At 35.6% G+C, this 26,655-nt stretch overlaps 3 protein-coding genes across 3 annotated transcripts; 1 reads left to right on the plus strand and 2 right to left on the minus strand.

Annotated features, from left to right (window-relative positions):
• Positions 1-438: 438 nt before the first annotated feature.
• APC6 (anaphase promoting complex 6) lies at positions 439-15,607 on the minus strand. Its single transcript, XM_086458902.1, has 16 exons — positions 15,163-15,607; positions 13,965-14,099; positions 13,098-13,171; positions 12,039-12,078; positions 11,688-11,733; positions 11,068-11,147; positions 10,772-10,953; positions 10,543-10,668; positions 7,440-7,514; positions 6,136-6,261; positions 4,950-5,019; positions 3,929-4,011; positions 2,955-3,068; positions 2,505-2,604; positions 1,175-1,210; positions 439-722 (listed from the first exon to the last, which is right to left on the minus strand). The coding sequence occupies exons 1-16, from the start codon at positions 15,415-15,417 to the stop codon at positions 618-620; spliced, it is 1,647 nt and encodes a 548-aa protein (XP_086315028.1). The 5' UTR covers positions 15,418-15,607; the 3' UTR covers positions 439-617.
• A 2,334-nt stretch (positions 15,608-17,941) lies between these two features.
• Positions 17,942-20,709, plus strand: LOC147392313 (large ribosomal subunit protein uL5). The gene is made up of 5 exons (XM_086459647.1): positions 17,942-18,100; positions 18,195-18,302; positions 18,404-18,446; positions 19,125-19,320; positions 20,282-20,709. Exons 1-5 carry the CDS (start codon positions 18,098-18,100, stop codon positions 20,478-20,480), a joined length of 549 nt encoding a protein of 182 aa, XP_086315773.1. The 5' UTR covers positions 17,942-18,097; the 3' UTR covers positions 20,481-20,709.
• Positions 20,710-22,488: 1,779 nt separating this feature from the next.
• Positions 22,489-26,001, minus strand: LOC147392314 (Pentatricopeptide repeat (PPR) superfamily protein). Its single transcript, XM_086417125.1, has one exon. It carries the CDS (start codon positions 25,768-25,770, stop codon positions 23,113-23,115), a length of 2,658 nt encoding a protein of 885 aa, XP_086273251.1. The 5' UTR covers positions 25,771-26,001; the 3' UTR covers positions 22,489-23,112.
• Between the last annotated feature and the right edge of the window lie 654 nt (positions 26,002-26,655).

Genomic DNA, 26,655 nt, shown 5'->3' on the forward strand with positions numbered 1-26,655 from the left:
GTCGTTCGAAATTCTAGATTGACTTTTTTGTGCGCATAGAGAGAGCATCCCTAGATTGCAAAACTACCTTTATTAGATTTCATGCACTTGGTCATTTGGGATGAAATTCTTGTTTGTCCTTTTAATGAGTAAATAATCTCTCCCCCACTCCACTTTGTCCATAGTCAAGTCTTCTATTATTGGTTCAAGGGAAAGGGAGACCGATCAAATAACATCTCTTTCGCCTATAGAGTAATTTTAACAAGCAAACCCTAAGAATAGATTTGTAACATACAAGCCCATCACAAGAAGTACTTCAAAAGTTATATATTGATGTAAAATGTATTTTTGGGTTGAATCAAAGTTAAAATATTCCTTAAAATCTCCAGATATTGATAAACAATTGAGAAAATTAAGAAAATCTCCTTCGCAACCACTGTACCAACTTGCAGTCCAGAATTTGTTAAAAAAAATTATCCGAAACATTAGAAATATTCTTCGATACTGTTGTGATTAATAAATATATAAAACAAAGTATCTTCAATAAATACATAAATATATTATCTACTTCACAAATATCCATGGTTATACAACATGTGCGAAAATTGGAGTCGATATCACAGAACGCGGATTTCACTTCAACGGGGTTCATTTGTGTGATCAGAGCCACGGTGGCATTCATCCACAAGAGCCAGTGTTAACATCTCCGTGCAGAACTGATCATCAGCTTTCAGCCATAAAGCCTGATTGGAAATTACAACAGGGATAAATTAATCAGGTATAGCCTTACAATATTGCATAATGTTAGAGTGAATAAACTTTTTTTTGATAAATGGGTATATCCCTGTCGACAGCTGACCGGGCTGTATCTGGGCTTTGCCCAGTCCATAGACCAAGTCTTGTCCAAGAACTAGTCCCGGGGCACATGCAACGCCCACACATCACGGGTGGCCCATGGGGAATTAATGCTCATACTGGGTATCGAACTCCCAACCTACAGACTAATGCCCGTTTATCAGTCCGAAATTGCCATTGAGCCAACCACTCGGGATTAGAGTGAATAAACTTCATTTCGTAAGCTCACAAAACATGGACAATTAAATAAAGGTTACCGACAGTTTCGTGAAATTCCTATAAGAAAATATAAGTCAACAACCAACTATGGTTGCACTTTCTTTCCCAAAAAAAAACCCACCTTGTGGTAATATGTAATTGCAGCATTGAAGTTATCCTGCAAACAAAATTAAATAAATATAAGAATCATCAAGGAATCGGAATTCTGAAGATTAAAAAAAACACAACAAACAAACAGAATTCTGAAAATGCCATCATGGCCGGAAGAGGAACAATATAAATCAGAAACTACATATTTTCAGGGTTAGGAGACAAGTTTGAGGAGTTTAGAAATTTGGTAAGGGAATGGTATCATGATATTCAACTATTCATACCTTTTTTGGTGATTGCTAATGGAATACAATTTTTCTGTGCTTTTTCTAAATAGAAAAAATAAGAAGAAAAAAAAATGGAAAAAAAAATAGGTAAATACCAAAACGAGAGTACAAAGGAGGCTGAGATAGCCCCCAAACAAGAGAAAAAAAAAAACTACAAGTTACAAGAGCGATCCCATCTAAACACAAAGTCCTCAAAAGAAACTCTGAAGAACTCCTTGTTTAGCTTCGTCCAGAGAAACAATAATCCTAAGATTTCCATAAATATTGTGCGCTCGTCACTTTCCTTGCCATGGAACACCCTGTTGTTTCTCTCTTTCCAAAGACCCCAAGCAATAGCCGGAAGAAGAATTGCCCACAAATACCTCTTTCTATGAGAAAAGATATTGTAAGCCCACCCTTGTAACATCATGAAGAAGGATTTAGGAAAAACCCAATTCATATGAAACAAGGAAAGACATAAAGCCCAAATACCTCGGGAGAAAGAACAATGAAGTAAAGTACAATCAACCGATTCCCCATCTTTCATACATAGTAGGCAGAAGTTCAGAGTGATTTATTTCCAATTTTATTTTAATTTATTATATGTGCATGTTTAACAAGTATGTAACTATTTTATTCATTTAAGTGTGATTTATGAACATACATACAAATTTATAAAATGAGCTTGAATAGTTGTAGTCTTGTGGATGCTAATGCAGAACATGAGTTAAAGAAAGTAATGAGTAGAAAAGTGAAAGAAACAGCTTGGGGTGGTGTAGAAATCAGGGGAATGGGAATGGGTTATTCATAAAAGGTAAGTTAAAAAAAAGTAAAAGTTAATGCCCCAACAGTCAAAAAATTTACTGTTGGAGCAGTATGCGATCACATATTTCATTGCATACTTTTTGTATGCGATTGCATATATGACAACTAGGTTCATATATGTTACTTGGGGTCAAAAACTGGACTACTAAACCTTAGATAGTTTTACATGTGAAACCTTTGGGTATTAATTTCTTAATGCGCCAAAGTATGAATTTCATTTTCAGCTACACCATTAAAGGAAAGGTAAGTTGGTAAGACTTAAGAAGATACCTGTAGATGATAAGTGTATGCCAGACCTGCGTAAGTGCTCAAACTTCTAGTTGATATGGCAAGTGCTTTCTCATAATATGATATTGCATCATTGTATTTCCTGACATGCAATAGGCTTTTATTATGAAGGTATATGGTGAAGGAAAACTAAATCAGTTTCTTTATGTTCAAATTTTATAATAAGAAGACAGCAGCAGAATCCATTCTTTCTAAAAGAGAATCAACCACATGGAATGATGGATTGAAAGGTTTTTTTTTTTTTTTGTTGCGGCTGCACTAAAATAAATGTGCAAGATGCCCTACATTAGCATAATAAGCTTTCTTCAAGAGAATTTAGGTAGCATAATCAACTTACTTCAACAAAGAAATTAGGTAAACTAGAAGTTGACAAAGATCACATTTTAGTAAGTAGAAAGATTGTAATCTTGCACACTTACTACAATAACTTACTTTAGCTTCCTATATGCATGTGCAAGATTCACCACGGTTGGTTCCCACATTTCACTTAAAGCTGATGGAACATAAGCCAACGTCTTCTCAAACCACTTCACTGCTTTTTTGTACCTAAAGTAAATCAGGAAGCAATAACATTAAGTTGGTGGCATCTACATGAGTAGCAACGTAGTAAGAAATATGAAAAAGTGGTAAAAGGTTTTCTCAAGCTTTGAATAATCACTGATATATAAAAGAACACCAGTAATTTGAACCGAATGAAGTCTTAGAAACAACAGCAAAATCACAATGGAGAATGCTATTATAAACCCTGATGAGTTCTTGAAGCCAATTGCCAATAATGCCAAAATTCAAAGTAAATCAACTGGTCATAGGAGGTTAGTGGATTCTTCAATGTGAGGTAAGTTCGCAATCTTCATTGCTTTATCTTGGTGGTTTCTAGTTAGTTTGTTAATTGTAGAAATTCCCTAAAATGAAACCAAAAACATAGGAAATTCCAAATCTCAACTAGTTAAGGAAACATTGGAAGCTCAAATATAAAGCATCATTAAAAGATTAGAAATAAGAAGTAACACTAAGAACCCTACTAGTAGTTGTCCAACTAGAAGCTTGAAATGTCCAAAAGCAGTAAATAAAAAAACCTTAAGGATTTACAATTTTGAGGATCAACTCGAATGGAAATTTATTACAACTAAAGCAACATCCCCAGCATGCACGATCACTTTGAAACGCTTTTATTATGAAAAATCAGCACAAGATGAGCATGCGAGATCCTAGATTTATAGTATTACCACTTAAAAACTTAAACCACCTCACCGGTGTGGCACCTTCCCATTTGAGCATATTCTAACGCTTTTAAATAGTGAAATTGACTTTAATCAATAGGATCAACAAAAACATAACTAGGAATCAGAGATGCACAGCATAACGAAATTAGAGCAACATTTTTCTTGAGGGATGAATTGCCTTACTCCTTCATATGAAAAGCAACAACTCCAAGTTCATTATATACAAGTGGATCGGAAGGACAAATTGACTTTGCCTGCATGAAGAACTGAAGACAAAATTGCAATCAGGATTTGGACATTTCTATTAAAATAAGAAATTTTCATTAAATTATTTAATATTTCAGGGAGCAAACGAAAAGGGAAAAAAATCTAATGGTGCTTAGTTCTATTATTCTCCAAAAATTAGCAAGCAATATTAAAAGACTTCTATTGACAAACAAACAAACAAAAAAATGTAGCATCTAAGCGCACAGGTTCAAGTACAATGCAATACACACGAATGTGATGCCACCCAGAAAAAAGTGTGGTTTTTCTCACCATATTGAAATTGAAAGATTCAGAGTAGTGAACTGAAATGAGACATTTGGATAAATTAATCAGTCTGTCTAGGGACGCTAACTTGCATGAAATTGGAAGAGCGAGGGGTGTTAGTGGGTTAATTAGTATGTGGGTGAGGATGGGTTTCAAAACCATTTGTTACATGGCATCAACAAGAACAGAATTTACCAACTTAGCAATCCTTATTAAAGATAGAATATGCCTCTTCCCACTGTCAATGGCTAATAAGGAGGCTATCAGTACTTTTTCAAAAAAAAATAAGGAGGCTATCAGTAAATTTAATAGTGTTACATGGCCAAATTTTTTTTCAGATTTGTAATTAACCGAGTTCGGCAACTTGTTGACAAAAACTAACTGAAGGCAACTCCAAAAAACTAGAAGCCATCATGAGGAGTCCATAAAATGTTTGTTGTAGTTACAACATTAGTTACAGATACACAGCTTACCCAGTCTTAGTAGTTTTAAAAATCCTAATTTTGATAGTTATTTCAAAACCAAAACCTTTCACATTAATCTTCAGTCAAGTAATGTATCCATGAGTTAGTTGCAAATCATGTATGCGTCAAAATTTATGAACTGTGACATTCACATATGCATCAAAATTTATGAACTGTAATTGCCAATGTACACAAGCATGAAATGTCACCTGTTCAGCAAGTTTAAAGCTGTGTGTTCGCATGTATTCCATCCCAATGTATAATGTTGGTAAATGGCACCTGGAATAAGAGAATATCAAGATTCAACCTGTAAACGGAACACTTATAAGTGATAAGAGGATCTTGACCATGTATAACTAGTGGAGCAATAATAGATCACCATTTTATGTTATACCTAAAATAATAGAAATGATAAGAGTCCAGTCCAGCCTAGTACCACCATAGTATGAAGGCATAGTGGGATACTATGTTGATCCAATGTTTAGCATAAATGATATGTTGCCAACAAAAAGATTGTTATATCATCATGACCAAAATTTGAGCCTAGCGTAGAACATAATAGCATTTATTTTACTTATTAGAGAGATATTTGTGCTTCATGTTTTTTTCCTAAACCTTGAAGCGTTTTAAAAATGAATTGAGAGTTTAACGGTGTTTTGGATCTTTGCATGTCATGTTGAATATGATATTGAAAATAACTCCTAATTTGTGAAAAGTAATTTTGTTGTCATATGAAAATTGGCATTCACCTTTTTAGTGGTAAGCAAAGAAATGAAAAAACAGAAAACAGGTACATAACCAGCAAGTACCTCTGGTAGGATATTAAGTTCATTTGTTTTCTCGTCTCAGAAGACACTTTTTGGCGGTCAAGCGGGTTTTCAATTAGTAATCACTAATCAGCAGTGAAAGCATGTTTTACAACCTGGTTAGCATATTCTGAACAATTTAATTATTTTTCTGTGTTCTTGGAATATATCTGATGAATGATCCGAACAATCATGAATTTTTGGATGTTCAAGATTATCCAGTCAAGTTGGTTTAAGAGGTTCCTACACAGGACATGGATAATTAAAATACAAATTTAATATCCACTTACAGATGTTTCCACACATCCAGTTTTTATAAATCATCGTATTAGACCTCCCCCCCCCCCCTACTGGACAGTGAAACGCATGTTTATGCTCTTGCTAGATTCAAAAATTCAAACAAATGGAAATGAAATTCTGAAGTATAAGGCTTAACTTCAACTTGAGTTTCAATTGCTAAGATGCATTTTATCACCAGTTATTCCAACTTACAAGGTAACTAACATATTGCTTTTGTACTTGGTGTAAGTGAAGGAAGTAAAACAAGAAATATTCAGCCACTGAATAAAATATTCTAAGAATAAATTACCCAGGAAACAAGCGAGCTGCAGTTCGAAAAGAAGACATTGCTTGATCACCCTCTTCTTGAGCAGCAAAAGCATTTCCATGGCCTATCCAAGCGGGTGCAAAAGTTCCATCCAGATCTTTAGCCTTGCTATAGAACGAAAGCTTAATACAATAAGAAATTTATTTGACTCATTAATTTCATTAAGAATATCAATTCAAAGGAATTATAGGTGATGCTGAACAATAGATAATAAAACCAAAGACTTTCTTTGCAAAACCAAGAGCAAATGTACGTTTTAGATCAAAAGCAAGAACGTATACTACTCTCAAACCCCAAGATAGCATGTGACAAGGAAACATTCTCATGGAGTACAATTTAATATTAAAAACAAATTTGCCTGCAACTCATCAATCCACTACAAGAGCTTACTTAAGTGTTTGAGTTCCAGGATGCCAGGCGAAGAACTACCCAGTCAACCCAGTCTGAAGAGATAAATAGAGCCAATTGATTCAAGTAACTGAAAATTGAAAGGAATAACCTAACCCTACGGGCAAGATATGTCCCTCACACATAACTCAAATTTCTTAAATTCTCTATGTCCTCCAAAGAAGTGAAATGTTATTAGAAAATTACAACATGAGCAATAAACACCAACCTTCAAACTATACCCGAAGTATCCCCTTCACAATAAGATGTGCTTGATGGTAAAAGCAACCATTCAACCCCCAAGAGGGGCACTACAAGAGAATTAGTTTGTTAACCAAAGTTTTATTCTCTAGACTCTCGTCAATTATCCAGCACCATAATGTTGTAGCTTTTACCAATGGTTTCCTCAACCATCCTTCTTCTTTAATACAATACACAATATCTATAGTGCTGTAGCTTATCAATGGCACCTCGATCATCATCTTAATACAATTCTATGTTATACCTTTCAAAAGAAAATTATCTAGCACTAAAAGACCTTTTCCTCTTTGTAAGGACTAAATTATGTATCAATTGTAGACATTCATTTATAAAGCAACATAAAAATTCTTGCATCAGGTAAAGAGTAGCAGAATCACAAAAATTTGGTACAGAGTGGTTAGATCACTGAAAGCACTATCATCATCAGCGCCTTACCAAAATTTTGGGATCAGCTTAGTAGGGTACAAAATATAATACCACTATCTAGGATCACAATACAAGCTTTCATCAGGATTCAACTTTAATAAAAGTAACAATCGCATGTATATGCCACATAAAATGTAACAAAAAGCTCAAATATAATAAGAGTTTTCAGCAATCAAAAAACTAATTCATTCCAAGCAGAGTATCATTATTACCTGAAATAACGTCGTGATTGATCATACTTCTTGATACAATAGTAATAGCAACCAACAGCAAACCATGATAATGCTCTAAAAGTTAACAAGTCTTTGTCAGCAATGACTCCATTTTGATGGAACACAATTATAAAAATAATAATTGGAAGCTATGGTGCCAATAATATTTCCATTAGTAGTCATATTATTGAACAAACTTCAAAACCAAAAATGCATTGAAAATTACTAAATGGAAACAAACTATAGTGCCAGCACCATCTTGAATGTCATTTCTCTATGCTCAGGGTTTTTGGTAAGTTTACAATCAAAATTAAGGAGAGCCATCCATTTAACTTTAGCAGTTTCTTCTGCACTAAACTTTCCCTAGAGAGAGCAGTTTTGTTAGAATTTAACTACTAGTGGATTACGTTTCCTTTTGGAAGTGACACTTTGCATTACAAAGTAAAAGAAAGAAAGAAATAAAAAACAAAAACAAACAGAATCCCTTAATATGATACTCAAATTTATAGCAATCTCCAGTCTGAAACTAAGGATAACAATGACCCACTTATTAAGCCAATTTATTGGCAAAAAACAGTGACCCAATTTTATTTCTAGGAAGGAAGCAATTTTCAGCTTATCTTCCGGTACTTTTAGTAAATTTCACTTATAAAAACAGTTGGAGGAGAAAAAAAAATTAAGGCTATCAAGGCCAGAAAGAATAATCGATAAAAAAAAACAGCACTTTTTTCCCCAAACTCCAAAGCAACACTGTATATCTCATTTATTTTTATATATTGGTACTATGATGCTTAGTCTAATATATTATTGAACAATTCAGTCATCCAGAACAGTCCAGAACTTCCCATGAATTTTCATACTTCTATCGGAATACCATCCGATCCTACAGCCTTAACTGTTTTTGTCTTCGCCATATTTTCAGAGGTATGAGGTCTCAATTTCAAATCCCCCATGTCTCTCTTGCAAGCTCCAAGTTTCTTGTTTAATTCTTATTTAATAATTGAAAAAAAATAAGCCTGCAATCTTTCCTAATTTCTTCAACTCCTACAAGACTAATATTCATCTTTATGCACATAACAGTACCTAAATCTTGAGTTTTCTAATTCATTTTTTATATTGCAAGGTAGCCTCACACCCTTTGGGATGGACTATTCCCTATGGTCATATGCCCCGACCCCACAGATACTTTTTTCTTCAATGACAATCTGATCGTCATCATTTTCATTCCATCACCAAGTTTTCTTATGCATATGAATTTTTCCCATAGACTCACCAAAGAACTCTTTTTGACCCACATCACTATAGTCTCTACCTTTAGATTCACATTTCTTCCTTTATCAATTTATTTGCAAAAGCTAATGTTTTTTCACTTTTTAGATTCCACCAACTTATTTGTTGACATCCTTATTTTTACCCTCTCTCTTCCATCTCTCAATGTAAACATCTAAAACGACTAGCCTATGTTGTGTGGTCAAACTCTCCCTTGGGATAACCTTACAATCATTTCATATTGATCGCTCATTCTCTTAACTAGAAAAAACCTATTTGGTTTTAATTGGTTTCGCTCTTAAAAGTAACTAAATGTTCCTCCTCTTTTTAAACTACAGGTTCACTATCACAAGGTCATATGCTATTGCAAATTTAAGTATCATATTTCCAAACAAATTTCTTTCTCCAAACCAAAAGCCTCCATTACCCTCTCATATCTTCTGCTTTCCTGTCCTATATGACAATCTAAGCCACTTCCTATAAATATCCTCTCTTCATTAGAAATTTTTTGCATGAGTTCATCCATGTCTTCCCAGAATTGTCCTTGATGATTTCTCCTAATCCAACTTGGGCTGCATAAAAACTAATTACATCAATTATCATCTCTCTGTACTAATTTTAGAGCTTAGAAGTTGATCACCTATGCTCATAGCCATCAATTTTCTTAGCTTGTGTTCCATCCCAATTTGTTTCTTGTAAATAAGCTATATTAATTTTTCTTCTTTCCATTGTCTAAACATACATGTGTTAATCTCTATCACATGGCAGACATTCCAGAATGTGCCATCTGCAATTTCTCATCACCGAACTTCTTCTCATTTCTCCATTTTCCTCCAGTTCTCTTTAAGTTTAAACTAGATTCACTATTTTGTTTGTAATTTTCTTTTGATAAGATTTGAACTAAGCTCCACACATTTTCAAGTCACAATCTTGAGCTTATAAATAAGCTCATTGGTTTGCCAACTTAAAAATTAAATAATTACTTATATTGATGATGCTGAATTAAAGGCATCGATAACAAACAATACTATTGAAATTAAAATCACTTACATGATTGGCATAATTAAGCGACCATGGTACTCTTTTGTCATGGCAGATTACTGTTTGTATAAAGGAAATGGTAGCCGAAAAATTCATTGGTAACAACATGAAGAGGTGTGTCACTACTAACAATAAATACTGAACTTGCATGATAAAAGTTATAAAAGGTTTCCGCCAGTGTTCCAACGGGGATTGACATGTTGGACTAGTTCCAAATTTTCAACTCAAGTATTAAATATCAAAAATAAATTGTTTGTATGTTGTTGATCGATCTGATGGGGAAGGCACAACTAAGAATATAAGAGGGTCACAAGTCAAATTGGGGCATGATATGTGAGCACGTGACACCTAGGAACAGAGGTGGATAACACAACACTCAACACTCCCCCTTACCCATAAGGGTGGAAAATTCCTTCGAGGAAACTCAAACCTGTGACCCATATGAACCTAGCACTCTGATACCATATTGACTACCATTTACACCAAAAGACCAATCCAATGGAGAAAGCGCAATTATGAATATAAGAGGTTCACAGGTCGAACTGGGGCACGATACGTGAGCACGTGACACCCGGGAGCGGATGCGGATGACACAACACTCAACAAATATATCCATCGTAATTAAACACCATCAGGTCAACCTTGATGAGAGAACATCTAATACCAAAATATTTTGTTGCTATCTCTCACGCAAGGATTGATGAGACCCACAAGCAACTGAGGCAAATAAATGAATAATAAATTAAATGGCATATCTAAACAGCTCACAAAAGGAAGGCATTACAATACTCACTTTTGTGGATAATCCTTGACCAAATTACATGCCATAAGATAGAGCTCATTTGAATGGCCAAGCTCCATAGCAGCTGCTAAATGGACCAAGGTGCATTTCAAATGGAAAGGGTCTCTTTCAAGTAGTCTGAAATAAATATGGGGTACACAAATATAAGATCTCCCTGAACCCAAGCATTATCAAGTCCAAAGTAAAGATGTTCTCTATTAAAAATATATTACCAACTTACACAGAAGTCAGCTCAAAGCATTTTTGATATTCTCCACATTGATGGTAGTATTCAGCTTTGCAAGCCAACAGATCGGTGTTGTTTTTTAGGGTGTGGGTAAAGGAGGGACCAGAAGGTTTAATATCAAAATTGTCTTTTTCCAGTTCTCTGAATTTTGCTTCTACAACATTTTCTTTATTGTACTGGATGATAAAAAAGAAAGAACTTTCTCAGTAACTAATGATAGAGCATACAAGAATTATTAAACCATCTTAACGAAAAAATGCGAATTAATATTAGGGTGCTCAAGTGTTTACCTTCTTTAATAAACATGAATAAAATGAAGAGAGCCACCCATCTTCAGGAGCAAATTGCAATGACGATAGGAGACTTGTTTCTGAATATAGCATGAAAATAAGTTGAATATTGTATCCTATAAATTTTAACTATGGCCCTGCTTGGTATGCGGCAAATAATTTTCTGAAATCAATTTTACTAGTGCTTGGTTAAAAAATGCAAGTGATTTGCATTGCAAAAAATTTGCATGGATCACCTAAATTCGTAGGAAATTTCTTTTAGCAAATGATTTGCATCACCGCAAATCATTTGCAAGATCACAATGAATTTTTTTATTCGCAAGAGATTTCCCAATGGTTACCAAGCAATAGTAAATCATTTGCATTGCAAAACACTTGCATGATTTGTAGTGTACTAAGCAGGGACTAAATGATAATTTTGCAGGAAAAAACCAAATGCTAGAACAATATAATGAAAAAGATATTCTCATTAAGACATGATGGAATATTTCGTTTATGAGTGGAAGGATGTGTAGGTTGAGAGGCACGACTCCCAATTAATCCTTTGCTTCTACAAAAACATGCAAATATGACAACAAAACAGAACTCAAAGAAAGTTAATTCAGGAAACTACATTTTACCTTCCTCACACGTAAGCATATGATTGTTAATGAGACATTCCAACGCCTGAAACATGATATTGACCAATACAATCATGAGATACAACTATGAAGGAAAAACATTTATACCTAGTAGAGGAAAAGAAATGCCCATACTTCTGGTTAAGACGCCTGAGTCAAGAAGACGTAAAAATGGAAAACAAACCTCTCACAGCCTATGTTTTAGCATCTTTAGGCACATATATAGTTTCAGCCCTTTTGCAAAGGATGCTAAGTGAGCTTTATATTCTCTTTCTTTGCAAATATAGTTTATGTTTTCCAATCATGGGTGTAGAGAAAAATATCAGTCCTAATTTAGATATCTACACATACCTCATAACATAAAGGATCAGCCTTGATTGCAGCTTTGTACCTAAGAGCATCACAAAGTAAATTGCATGAACTCTTTCAATCAATAAATTTTAATCCGGGGTAGAAAAATGTGTTTAAATAGTAGCACCACAAAGACAATTTAAACTGGATTCAGCAAGCAATATGGATGTCGGATTCAGTTACCAAAAACTAAACAAATAACCATGAAAAGGAAAACACTTGCAAAGACAAACAAGTGGTGCTCCTAAAAGTTGTAGCATTTTCAATAAGTAACCTCCCATCAAGAAACCGACCCATTTGAAGGTGTCACTTAGCTTGGTGGTAAAGGCTTGGGGAAAGTAGATCCCATGACCTAGGTTCATATCCCATGGAATCCACTTTCACTTCCATAAACCACTAACCCCTTGTTCGGCTAGCAAAAAAAGAAACCAACCCATAAAGCTTTGTTTTCTTGATTGTCTTGAACTAAACCTTTAATCCTTAATCTACAAACATCAACCTTTAACCATATCCTTCACTCTATAAACCAAAATTCCTAATCGTAATTGCAAAACACCAAAATTAAATCCCCACAACCCAAACCCTTTTGGGCTTACCCTTAACCTTTACGGTAACCCTATCGTTGCCCAAATCCTTAACCCACTCCCAAATCAAATTCTCTACCCCATATTTCATCTTCTCCCCTCTCCGTCCTGCATCACCTTCTTTAAGTGTCCAAGATGGTACAAGTATCACCTCATTTGATATTTCTTCTTTTGATGATAAATGAGATGTTTATTAAGTTGATAAGGTGTTATTTAAGAAATAGAAAATCATTCCCAAATGAAGCCAATTATTATTTTGTCAACTCATACTTGGCTATTTTGTCGTTTTGTTTCGAAGTACATCTCAAACCTGCTCTTTGCATTGTTATGCTAGTTAAACAGTCTTTATTGTTACTGATCCAAAAATAATAATAATAACAATTGTTGGAGTGGGAACTAGTAGATCTTGAAAATGATACTAGCAACACCCATTAATCATTTGCATGATAATGCAATATGAATGATAATAGCTCACCACTGACGAGCCTGGGCACGATTTTCCAAAGCTTCATATGCCTTGCCTCTTAAAAAGCATATTGCAGAAGAAATCTGTCACATTAATGAAAAGCTTGAATATCGCCATAAATCTATAATAAAAAACTTGAATTGATAATCAAGAATCAAAATATTCTCCATCATGCTAAAAAGTTCATAATGTGAATAAAAACGAGCAATAAATGATGCCATAAAGATCTCCATAGAGTCATAAAGGCAACAACTAAGATGAGTTAACTAGTTTGACGAGAATGAACAAAATAACATTAAGAACATTACAATATTTGCATTCTCCATATCATATTGAGAATATAGAAAATAAAAATTCTTTACATATGACCTATTTGTCCATGTGAACCAAGACTCACCATAAATTGCCTTGGATAAAAATTGCATGAATCTAGGAAAAAGAAAGGATTAATGAAATAAAGAACAGGGGAGATTTTTACGTAACAACTACATCCATTGGCTCGAAAAGCCAATCTATTCTATGTTACAATTTCTCCTCATCCCATTATAGATTTGGGAAGATCCTTAGTGTGTTTTGACAACCCTCCAATTAAAGTTTCCCTCAATGCATTCATTGTCTTCAAATTTAAAAATAAAATAAAATAAAATAAAAAAGTCAATTCTGATTTTGTGATTCTTGTTGGGGAGAAAGTATCGTGAGATTTTGGGATTACAAGGAATTTCAATGACTGAGAGATTCAATCGGTTGTTAACCTCATCAATCTTGTATACCTTATCCCCTTGTCTCCCAGTGATGAGAATGGGCGTTTCTCTCACAATGAAAGATATAAATTTGCAATAATTTAAATAATAATAATAAATAAATAAACAAGCTTACATTGATTTCACGATCTTCCCCATCCTTATCCAAATACATGACATTGCAATCCTTGAGGTCAAAAACATTTCCATGTTCATCAACTTTAGCATCGCCAAGCATTAATAAACATTGATCCCACTCTTTCAATTCCTCCTAGTGAAGAAACAAAGGAAATAAATTAAAGGACAGTGAAGGATGGAAAATGGTAAAAGTACAATAAATACATACAGTAAAAAAAAAAGTGATTTTCATCTCTTAACACCCCATTCAAGTCATTTCTAACCATATATAGACCCACGTAAGGCTCTATATTAAGCGCTTACTGAAATATGCTTTGTATTTTTTGCAGCAATTAAAATTATAGGCTGATTCTTAGCTACAGCACTAGATCGGGAGATGAAGGCTTGTTTCTTGGTGTTCCAATAGACAAAGATATCGTAGAAAATATACATAGCCCGCTAGTAGAATCCAATCACTAGGGAAATCAATCCAATTTGCACAAAGCCCTCCCAAAGGGTTTATTTAGTAATTTTCCCTAAAATAAAAATAATAAGATAGGTTTAGTAGAAAGGAAAAAATATAAGTAAAATTATGGGGAAACGACATTGATTCATTTCGAAGAAGTGCCGATGTGGATGTTGTTTAATCTGTCTTATTGTTGCAATATATTATTTAAAGAAATATATATAGGTTTATGGTTGATGGAAAGTTTTTTATAAGTTACTTATCAATATATATATATATATATATGTTGGAGGGGAAAAAAACATAAAATTAAATTGCCTTTTAAAGCATGGCAAGTCTACACTCTGAAATTTATTAAAGGTGCCACCTTGGTACGATGGTAAAGTCCGAGAGTGAGTGGTAAGACCCGACCTTCACTTCCTCTCTCTCTTCTTTTCTTAAAAAAAAAAAAACTTATTTTCTTAAAAATTTTATAAAAATAATATCAGTTTGTTGCGAGACATTTTGTTGTGGGAGTAGTAGTTATCTTTTGGGAATGAACACAAATGATATAACAAAGTATTACAAATGTTTGTAATAATGACACAAAGAACCCAAGAGAGGGTCTAGTGATCTACTTAATATAATTGATTCATTTCTTGAATCCATAAAAATAATTCAACAATGGATCAATCTGAAAATCAAAGAAACTAAATTTTCCATCAAAAATCACAATTCAAATAACAAAAACGCATTGGATGAGGACACATACCAAGCATTTGGCGGCGAGGTAGCGAAATCGAAGATCGCGTAAGACAATCTGTGAAGCGTTGAGGAGGTGGAAGGCTGTGCGGTAATGGCGGCCCAGGAAGAGAGCCTGAGCCTGCATGTAGATGTCTGCAGGGTCGGAAGTGAAGGCAGCGACCTTATCTGCGAAGAAAATGGCGGAGGAGTAGAGATGTTTGCTCACACAGTCTCTCACTACGCCTCTGAGCTTCTCCACTACCTCTTCTTCGTTCATTTTCATGGTGATCGGTTTGAAGTAAGAGAGAGAAACTCAATAAGGAGTTTGTGTGATTCAAGAAAAGGCGGGGAAAGAGGAACGAAAGTTTTGTTTGTGTATTTAAAGTGAAATAGAGGGATTGAAGAAAAAACGGGCGCGAGGTTTTAAGGGGTTTTGGCTGCTTAATTGGTTATAAGGGGGCGGGGTGGGCTGTGATGTCACCACACTATTTTGGTGTTTTTTCCTAGAATAATGATTTTCTCATGCCCTCTGGCGTGGCATGTGCTACAATCATAGATTCTTTTCTTTGGGATGCATGATTGCAAATGTTCATGGGATGTATAGTTGTGTATATTGAGGGAAAAAAATATATGATTCAAGCCCACGCAACATAGGGGTTGTATGGGGTGTGTGTGTGTCAGAGGGGGCGTTAGAAAATCACGACTCTTTTCCTTAATGTAATGATGTGGTAATATCATTAATCATACGTTGGGTCTGGATCGAATTGATGTGGATTTGGTAGTGAATATGATAATGATCGATATGATCTAAAACTAATTTGATAAGAATCGTATTGAATTTAACTAATCAATAATGGTTTATTGGATCGGATCTCAATATTAGGATTTGAATCCTACCCAATAACGGACGGATTGGGTTTGGAATGCAACTGAATCGGTCCAACCCCGAATGGAAATACAAAATCTAAATAAAGTTTATATATTTAAACAAAAGTATAATATACATAGAATTTTATTGGCATGCCAATTTACTCTAAGGTCCCTCATATTTTTATGGACATTTTTGAAAAATATAAATTTGTTTAGGGCACCTATGTCATAATCTTTTGCACTACTGTCATTATCTCATTTGAAACAGTTCTATCGATTATGACAATTTCATTTAATTCGACTCTGAAGAGAGATTCTGATGATTCTATCAAATAAGAACAAAAAAGAGAAGAAAAAAAATTGGAGAGAGAGTAAATAAGGAAAAAATAATAATAATAAAGGAAGCAGAAGAATAAGAAAAAAGAAGAAGATAGAGATCTACAAATGAGAATAATATAAAAAGAGATTATAAGCAAAATAACCCGTTGTGTAAAGACAACCATCTAACATTCATAGAGTCAAGTTGAAAGGTTCCATCCGGGATTCACAAATCCATTTTGAGATGGTCCATCTGACATGAATTAAACTAAAAATAGCTCATTATGCAAAGAGTAGCCATCAGACATATAAAGAGCTATGCCAACACTATACGTTTGACATGACCTTTTTTTTAGTTCATAATTCATTATTTCGAAGAGCAACCATTAACAATGAGAAGTGTGGCATATAACAATGCATTCATTGCATCTATTTAAAATTTACAAAAAAAAATTGTTTAAAAGTAATCTACTGGATTTTGAGAGTTTACCACTAAGGATTCTCTAACATTTTTTATATTTTCGAAAAAAATATAGAATTTTTCGATGAAATGCAAATTACCCGTATTTGTGATTAGAGTTGTGGCCAGAACTTTCCGATGTATTTGTTCACCAAAGAAGACAATGAAGGTAAAGCGGTGTAGAAAGAGAATTAAGTTCTTGGGTGCCCTTAAAAGTCTTGGATGGAAAGATGTTCAATTGATTATTCGCTTTGTCTTGCACATGCAACAAAAATCAACAATGATTAGGTCCATCAATTTAAGAAATTTAACATTTGACCATATGAAGTTTTCACCCATATAAAGAAAGGAAATTTTGCAGGGATCAAAATAGACCAAATAAGAGAGAGTGAGAGAGAGAGTAGGGAAATAGAAAACTAGATTTCCAAATTCAAACAGGGGATAAAAGACGATAAGAAATGAGTAAGAGAGACCGTCGAATCATTCATTTCTCAATATAAATATTAATGTGAAGTATCATGATGGGAGACACTATTTTCATACATTTTTTTTATTGTTTAGATGTTGTCCACTTTACAAGATCCAATGGATGCCTGTGATGTAAAAAAAAAAGGATAACATATGTACAATGATTTAAAAATGAGTTGTGATAAATTGAAGTGTTAAAACGTATGCAATTGATGTGGCAAGTGCACAAAATCATAGATTTTTTTTTTCTTATATTTTTCTTTAAGATATACAAGGAAGAAGATCTATGGTTTTGTGCATTTGCCATGTAAATCCCCATCATCATCACATACATTTTAACGCGTTATTTTATCAATAGTTTTTCAAAAATGTTGTATAAAAATAGAATCGTAACAATCTGACTCATTAAAACATATTTGGTTTGTACATGATTAACATGACAAGTGCATAGAACCATAAATATTTTTCTTCAGGATACACAAGGAAAAAGATCTACGGTTCAATGCACTTACCATGTCAACTGTGTATATTTCAACGAGTCATTTTATCATTAGTCTAAAAACAATGTCCCTCGATCTTGACCCTAATATAAATATATAATTTATAAATTCTCAGAGAAGACCCGAGTCAAGGGGGCATATCACGGGGGTATCTCTGATAATGTTCAAAATACGAAGGGGCGTATCCAAGAGTCTACATCACCCAAAAAAGCAGATAGATAAGGGTATGATTGTCATTCAAATCAACTATATACTACCAAAACCCTAACGCATTTGGTCTCATCGTTTTGGGTTCTGCTGTCTCTCTCCCCCCTCCATTTTCACACCAGCACGCAAGCAACCGAGCCATGGTGAGTCTCTCTCTCTCTGTCTCTCGCTTGCTCTCTATATGGTTTCTGAGCTTGTTTTTCTCACAAAATATCTTTATAAAATGGAAAAAAACAGGCTGCAGAGAAGAAGCTTTCGAACCCAATGAGGGAAATCAAAGTACAGAAGCTAGTCCTCAACATCTCCGTAGGTGAAAGCGGAGATCGACTCACCAGAGCCGCTAAGGTACAATTCGTCCTACTTTTATATCCTACCTACGTGAATGTAATCGTCAACATCCCACATCAGATCAGATCTCTCTTTCTAATCTCTTTATTCATTTTCAGGTCTTAGAACAGCTGAGCGGACAAACCCCTGTGTTCTCTAAGGGTAATATTTCAGATCTCCTCTGTATAATTATTATTATTATTATTTTTTTGATTAATTGTTATGGAGAACTTATATTGCCACACCTCCTTTTGTTGACAACACCCAATCAATGATATTAAACTATAATCTCAAACACCATTAAACGTACAGCTGAGATGGTAGGATCATGTGATTTTAGAAACTGTACGAGTTCAATGTTTATCGATCTTCACATTGGCTTGTTAGTGATCCTACATGTCTCGCCCGATACGCCAAAAATACTGACTCAGTATAATTTGATTGAGTTAACTGGTTGAAAATAATTATTTTGATAAATTAAATGTTTATTGCCTAAACAAAAATATGATATTGGGATTAAGTATATTCTATTCAATCTTATTTTATTAAAGAAATTATAACTATTTGAATATCAATATACATTAACAAATCATTATAAATCAAGTTAAACGGGTTACATCTTCCTAGATGAGATGACTCAAATGAGTCAACCTGGTATTGGGTATCCATTTTTGAGAGACGGTATTTAGGAGGGTTTTAATGCTTCTATTACATGGTGTCAATATATCATTTCTTGAACATGTTACATGTAATTTCATTAATTGATGTGTTAATAAAAAAGTTGGTGTGGCAACATAAGTTATCTCGTTTACCATCTTTGATTGTTTTGGTGTTAAACAGCAAGGTACACCGTTCGATCATTTGGGATTAGAAGAAATGAAAAGATTGCTTGCTATGTCACCGTAAGGGGAGACAAGGCAATGCAACTTCTCGAGAGTGGATTAAAGGTGAAAGAGTATGAGCTGTTAAGAAGGAACTTCAGTGATACTGGTTGCTTTGGATTCGGTATTCAGGAACATATCGATCTTGGAATCAAGTAAGCCCCAAATTTACATCTTTTTGTCCAGTTCAAGTATGTCTCTATATTTTGATTTAATTCATGTTGGACTATTCTTGTTATTGAGTAAAACTCGGTACATGAGCAAGGGGCATGGTTTCTTCAATTGTTAATCTTTCTAACCCATTTGTCAATTTAGCATATCAGTGGGAACCACTGACTGGTTTAGTGTGTCAATAGAATTTAATTTTTATATAGTTGAAATTTGAGAATAATGAATTTTATTTGTCATTAGTAACACATTATGAACTCTGAAGTGGGCTTTGGTTGTCAATATGTTGGCTGTTTAGTTGTTAAAATTAATGTATATATTTGCTGGGATTTATTTTCTGTTATTTACAAAATGTCTTTGTTGTTGGCATGAGAAATAATCGTACTTTTAAGTCTAGGGGGATGATGTAATTTTATCCATAGTGTCAACTTAGCTAAGATGGTAAGACGAGTGAAGTGTTGTTACTACGTCACAGGTTCAAACCTAAAGTGCCAACTTAGCTAAGATGGTAAGACATGTGGAGTGTGGTGGTATCCCACTTACTCTAATTGCGTATATAGCTGAGTTAGGTCTCGTATTTGCTCAATGTGTCCCCGTGTCATGCTACAGTCAAGTGATAGAAAAGTGGGTATGGTGTTTGAGGTAGCGGTAGCTAAGGGAGACAAAATGTGAGTTTTGATGCGTAGCATGGCTTTTGCTCTCCGTTCATTCCCCTTCCTAGTTGCCTTGGTACTATAAGGGTTGGGGGGCGGGGGTGTGGGGTATAACGTTGGTTTTATTTACACTAGGAATGATCTAAGCATATAAAGTTCAGTATGGGTCAAATATGCAAGTAGCTTACCCAAATTTTGATCATGCTGAGGTATCGATGCTTCTTCAACGTGAAATCTAGGAACTACTTTCATTCCTCGCTCTCTATATTACTTTAAAGTTTTGTCTTTATTTCAGGTATGATCCATCAACTGGTATTTATGGTATGGACTTCTTTGTTGTTTTGGAACGCCCGGGGTACCGTGTGGGCCGTCGTCGTAGGTGCAAGGCACGCGTTGGGATCCAACACAGGGTGACTAAGGATGACGCAATGAAGTGGTTTCAGGTCAAATACGAAGGTGTGATCCTTAACAAGGCCCAGAACATAACAGGTTGAATAGGGTCTTTAAGAGAGTCCATCCACCCTCTTTATCTTTTTTAAGTTTTGGCTAGCACAAGTTACCCTTTCATTGCCTTTTCTGTAAGTCAGAAGTTAAAGCACTTTCCTTAGAGAAGAATTTTGAGTTACTACAGAAGTATTACTAGTTCTTTTCTTCTTTCATGGTTTGACAGTTAGACTTAATGATTTTGTCTATGAGAATGAATGTGTTCTTTGTTTTTGTTCATGGCTTGTCATTTTGTTTAAAAATTTTGTATTACGCTTTGGTATCCTCTCTTTGCCATTTTTACGAAGAGTGTCATGCTGGAGGGAACAGTGTACACAGTGTACCATGGTGATTCTTGGTTGCAGCTACGACCAATGTTTAGCATTTCAAACTGTTTCAAAAATGTTTCCACCGAGTTATTGTTGTTGTTTTGGTTGAGACCTGAACGAAGCAGTGAGCCCTGAAACAGTGTTTTGGTCGAGACAAGCCTAGGTTGCTCTCCTGATTTGGATAGTACCTTGAGACTAAATCTAAAATCTTAACTACGTCATATATGGTGTTGGTTTACTTGGAGGAAAGTTTAGCCCAACCCAAATCTTTGGGATAAATTGTTAAATGATTGTACACGGGCTTGCTAACCTCCACAAGTCGATCTGCCAAGTAGAACTCCATGGACTTGTGTGGCTGCAACTAATCCTGGAAAAATTAGTTAATTACCCTGAAAATATATTTTCTTTTCTAGTGCTTTGCAGAGTGAAAAGCCATGGTTCATTTCAGGTCTGCCTGTGTGTGGGTGAAAAACTGGTCAGTTCTGTTGAAGTGCAAACCAAACTGGATGTTTTTCAATGTCAAGTAGGACCAAATGTCAAGTTTCCAAGCATTTAAAATCCCAAAACTTCTCGACAACGTGCTCAATTAAGAATCAAGATGGAACCCAGTCCATCATGCAAAAAGTTCAGATGACTTAGAAGCAAAAAAAAAATGAAAAAACAAAAATCAATTTTTTTTAAAACATCCCTCAAATAGTAAAAATCTCATACAAAGGTGTTTTCAAATGCCCTGGAGAAAAGCAAGGAAATTTTTACAAAATATACCATTATACCATAAATATCCTCCCCCCCCCCCTTCCCTCTTTTATCCTTCACGTAAAGAGGGGTTGGGATTTATCTTACTATGAATCTCGAGCACAATTTTCTTACCTTTTATTGTCTTTCTTAAACTCTTCCTTTCCAAGAATACCCTTGTAACTCTATCGTCTTTCCTCTTACACCTCCTTTCCAATTTTATTGTCTTTCCTCTATTACCTTTTTATGATAATACACAACTTTATTGCTTTTCCTCTTTTATCACCTTAAACCCAAAGAGGATGCCCATGTCGGAAATCCCATTGTTTTGTCGAAACTATCTTGAATAATCTTAATGGGTAGTTGATCTTTCAAAAATCTTTCTCATGGGGAAATAGCTCATGATATTGAACAAATTGACCTAAGTTAAGGCTGATTCAAACCAATACATCGGATGTGAGTCTGAAGATCAGAATGGTGGACCTTTGCTTGCCAGCAAGACCAACATTGTTTTTTTTTTTTTTTTTTTGATAAGTGTAATATATTAATAAAGGGGGAACAAAATACAGGGAGGCTGAGATGGCCTCTAAAAAGAAGCAGAACAAGGAAAATAAAATGTCAATGATCTAAAAAAGAGTTCCATCTAAAAATGAAGTCTTCCAAAGTGATCCCCGCAAAGTCTATGTTTTGTTTTGACCAAAGGTATAAAAGGCCCATTATCTCCAGATAACCGCCGTGAGAACTTCTGCTCTTACTATTGAAGACCCTGTTATTTCTCTCGGTCTAAACCCCCCAAGCAATAGCTGATGAAAGCATCACCCAAAGGAATATTTTTCTGGGGGAAAAGACATTAGTGTCCCACTCTGCTAACAACGAGGAGAACTTACGAGAAAAGACCAAATTAATACGAAAAAAATCAAGGAAGAAAGACCAAATAATATAAGAGTAAGAACAATGAATAAAAATATGATCATTAGATTCTGCATCCCTAAGACAAAGAGGGCAACAATTTGGAGTGATCCAACCCTGAACAATCAAGTTATCCATCGTAAGAATCCTCTCAAGGGATACCAACCATACAAAAAAGCAGATTTTCGAGGGAACTGATTTAGACCAAATGAGGGACCTCGAGGATGATCGCTCGTTCGAAGGAATGAGTGATCTATGAAAGGATCTAACAGAGAATCTCAAATCCTTAGTCCTTGTCCATTCCCACCTGTTATGTTCGCTCTCGTTGAAATGAAACGAATGCAAGAGATCAAGGAAAGATGTCACCTTAGTTAACTCCCAATCATTAAAGTTTCTCCTAAATCCCAGGTCCCAGGTAGAGTTGGACTCGTATCCAATCATACACTGCTTGATCGAGTAGTTCTTTTTCAAAGAACAGGCGTACAAGGAAGGAAATTGAACTGCCAGAGGCAAAGTGCCGCACCAACTATCCTCCCAGAATCTGATTTTGTCTCCCATTCCCACTTTGAATCTAATCCCTTGTTGGTGGCATTGGCCTTCAAATTATCTGCACATTTGTGATAGGTGTCTCATCTCCAAGAACTCGCTTTGTTAGTTTCTTGATGTGAAGCTACACGAGGGATTCAAGCTGTTCTTGCTCTTCTTCCTCATCTGTAAGAATGAAATCCATGTCTGGCACATACCCAACCCACTTCATCTCTATGATCAACTCTTTTAGTCTCTCATATATCTCTCGGCATCTTGGGTGAGCCTTGTCGCCCACAAGAAACGTATGCACCTCACTCTTTACTTCAATCCAGCTACAGCCAGGCTCCTTCTTTAGCCCATTCCGCCTCATCATCTTCCTCATCTTTGAAACCTCACCCCACATTCCGGCTTCAGCGTAAACATTAGAAAGCAGTACATAAGCAGCAGAATCTTGAGGGTCCAATTGTAGAATAGAACTCGCCGCACATTCTGCCACCTGTACATTCCCATTGATCTTGCAAACACTGAGGAGGGTTCTCCATATTACAGCATCAGCTTCAAATGGCATCTCGTTGATAAGCTTGAAAGCCTCAGTGACCCGACCCGATCGTCCAATTATATCTACCATACATGAATAATGCTCCAACTGAGGGTGTAAACTGTAATCATTGAGCATTGAATGGAAGTAACGTAACCCTTCCTCAAAAAGGCCCATAAACCCACACGCTCGAAGAACAGCTACAAAGGTTGCATGGTTTGGTTCCACATTCGCATGTTGCATCTTTTTGAATATATTAAGGGCATCTACTCCAAGACCATGTTGTGCATACCCAGAGATCATGGCATTCCATGACACAAAATCCCGCTCGTGCATCTTCTCGAACATTAGCCGAGCATCTTCCATATTCCCACACTTAGAGTACATGTCAATGAGAGTGCTAGATATATACACATCGGACTGCAACTCTTGCTTTATAATCTGAGCATGGATTTGCTTTCCGAGTCCAATGGTTGCCAGATTTGCACAAGTGTCAAGAACTGTTGCGAAGGTAAAGTTATCAGGCCTTTGGCCCATGTCCAACATCCGAGAGAAGAACTGTTGAGCTTCCTCACTTTGTTTCTGCATTGAGAATCCAGATATAATTGAATTCCACGACACCATTGTTTGCTTCTTTATTCTATAATGGAGCTTCTTCGCTTCTTCCATCGCCCCACATTTACAATACATATCAACAAGAGCACTTCCAACAAACAAGTCCAAGCCTAACCCACTCTTGATAATTCTATTATGGATCTCTGTTCCATGGTTCATAGCTTGCCAAGCTGCACAAGCTTTTAGAACACTTCCAAAAGTGAACTCGTCGGGTTCCATCCCTGAACGGATCATCCAACAGAAGAGTACCAGTGTTTCTTCTTCATGTCCGTTCTGCTCATAAGCTGCAATAATCGCATTCCAAGAGACGGCATCTCTTCTATCCATCATATCAAACACACTACGCGCTTTGACCAGAGCGCCACATTTTCCATACATGTCTAAGATGGCATTTGCTACACAAATGCTCAACTCAAAACTACTCTTTATAGCGAGGCTGTGTACTTGTGCCCCTTCAAGAGGCCCTTGGATCACTGCACAAGCGCAAAAAACACCAGATAGACTAATCTCATCTACACTAATGCCAGACCTATGCATAAGCTGAAATAGTTGCAAAGCTTTGAAGCCTTGGTCATTTCGAGCATACCCAATAATAATAGCATTCCAAGACTGCAAATTATGCTCTGGCAATGAGTTAAAAACCCTTCGAGCATCTCTTAAACTATCACATTTCGCATACATATCCAAAATAGAAGTCCCTACGATGACATCGGATGCAAAATTATTCTTTAAAGCATGACTATGCACTTGAGAGCCCAATCTTAATGAAGATAATCCTGCACATGACCTGAAAATACTAGCATAAGTAGATTGACTCACTCCGATTCCCTCTTGTTGCATCTCCTTGAACAGCTCTAAACCGTCTACAAGCTGATCGTTCTGAACACAACCAGCAATAACAGCACTCCAAGAAACCCAATTCCTTTCTGGCATTTCACGAAAAACCCGATGAGAATCACTCAATCTCCTACATTTTGCGTACATATCTACAAGAGCACTGCTTGATACGACGTCGTAGTTGAAACCCATCTGAACGATGAGACCATGAATCTGAATACCCAAATCATAGTCCTCTAAAGCAGAACATGATTTAAGAACTACGGCAAAAGTGGTATGGTCAGGTCCGACACCCATTTGTCCCATCTGTAAGAAGAGATGGATTGGCTTCAAATAATTACCGTTCTGCAAATACCCTGAAATCAAAGAATTCCACGAGATCACATCTCTTATGGGCATCGAGTCAAAGATGGATTGTGCAAGAATCATTGAGCCACATCCAGCATAGCCGAAGATCATTGCATTGCAAGAGACTGTGTCACGTTGAGGCATTCTATCAAATATCTTGCGAGCATAATCTATTATGGAGCATTTTACATACATGTAGATCAAACAGTTGGTGACGAAGACAGTCGGGATGAACCTGGACGTGATCATGCGGGCATGGGCTTGCGTTCCTACATCTAGTGATCTTTGGGTCGAGCATTCTTGGAAGATCAGAGAGAAGGTTTTCTTTTTGTTGGTGGGTATTGTTTGATTTGATGAGAGTGTAGTAGAGAAGGTAGAGATGGAGAATTTTGTGTGTCGAGATTTTGGCGGGAAGGAGAAGAGTCTGGTGAGTGGAAGGTGAAGGATGTGAAGAAGTGTCATGAGTCTTGGGAGTGACTCATGCTTTGTTGGATTTGGCGGCTGTTAATAGCCGTTTGAGTTTTTGAAATTTGGTTGTTTGATTTATAGGACAAACTTGAAATTTGGTTCTTTCGCCCGTATTATTTGGATGTTCTTCTTATCTCGTTTCCAGGTGGATTGGGTTCTTCCATTTTCTATCTTTGGGCTTTTAGAGGGTTGGAGTTTCAATATCTTTTATGCTAGAAAGAGGCATCTTTGGACTATCCTTCCATTCGCCATTGCTTGGAGTATTTGGAAAGAGCGTAACAACAGGGTGTTCCATAACAAGGAAAGTTTGCTTCATACGGTGATTTTAGAGACTCTGGGATTTTTTTTCTTCTGGTCAAAGATGAGTAAAGATTTTGAGGGATTGAGCTTCCAAGATTTTACTTTTAATTGGGATATGGTTTGTGAACCATAGCCTCCCGTTGGACGTGTTTTTATTTTTTTGTATTTTCTTTTTCTTGTTTTTATGGTTTTGTTGTTTGGGGGCTATCTCAGCCTCCTCTTATCCTTTTTCTTTCATTAATAAAATTTATATTTATAAAAAAAAAAACCGTCCCCAGAGGCCCAACTGCCCAAGCTTCTATTACCCATAGCCGGATCCGGATCTGATTCTAACTCCAATAGCCTGGATAACTCAATTTATAATTATTTATTAATTTATTTTTAAATAAGTTGGTTTAGAAGATGCATAGTCACTATATTATCTTTCTCTTTACATAATAAAATTTTAATTTATCAAAAAATTAGGCATTTTTATAAAAAAGAAAAAAAAAAGACAAACCAGTTGACACAACCAAGTTTTACTTTTATCGAGTCGGCTTGATATTTTGTAAATATGGGATAAGTCATTTGAGATGACTT

Source organism: Akebia trifoliata, chromosome 11 (assembly GCF_017979445.1).
Source record: "Akebia trifoliata isolate Shusen 1 chromosome 11, ASM1797944v1, whole genome shotgun sequence".
In the NCBI taxonomy this organism is placed as follows: Eukaryota; Viridiplantae; Streptophyta; class Magnoliopsida; order Ranunculales; family Lardizabalaceae; genus Akebia; species Akebia trifoliata.

Bases quoted from the DNA above. Each gene is read 5' to 3' on its own strand.
- LOC147392313 (XM_086459647.1), top strand. The intron at 18,447-19,124 runs GTAATATTTCAG...GGTGTTAAACAG, and splicing joins AACCCCTGTGTTCTCTAAGG to CAAGGTACACCGTTCGATCA. The intron at 19,321-20,281 runs GTAAGCCCCAAA...TCTTTATTTCAG, and splicing joins CATATCGATCTTGGAATCAA to GTATGATCCATCAACTGGTA.
- LOC147392314 (XM_086417125.1), bottom strand. From the start codon at position 25,770: ATGACACTTCTTCACATCCTTCACCTTCCACTCACCAGACTCTTCTCC.
- APC6 (XM_086458902.1), bottom strand. From the start codon at position 15,417: ATGAAAATGAACGAAGAAGAGGTAGTGGAGAAGCTCAGAGGCGTAGTG. The intron at 13,172-13,964 runs GTAAGCTTGTTT...TTAATGTGACAG, and splicing joins GGGAAGATCGTGAAATCAAT to ATTTCTTCTGCAATATGCTT. The intron at 3,069-3,928 runs GTAAGGCAATTC...GATTTACTTTAG, and splicing joins GTTGCTTTTCATATGAAGGA to GTACAAAAAAGCAGTGAAGT.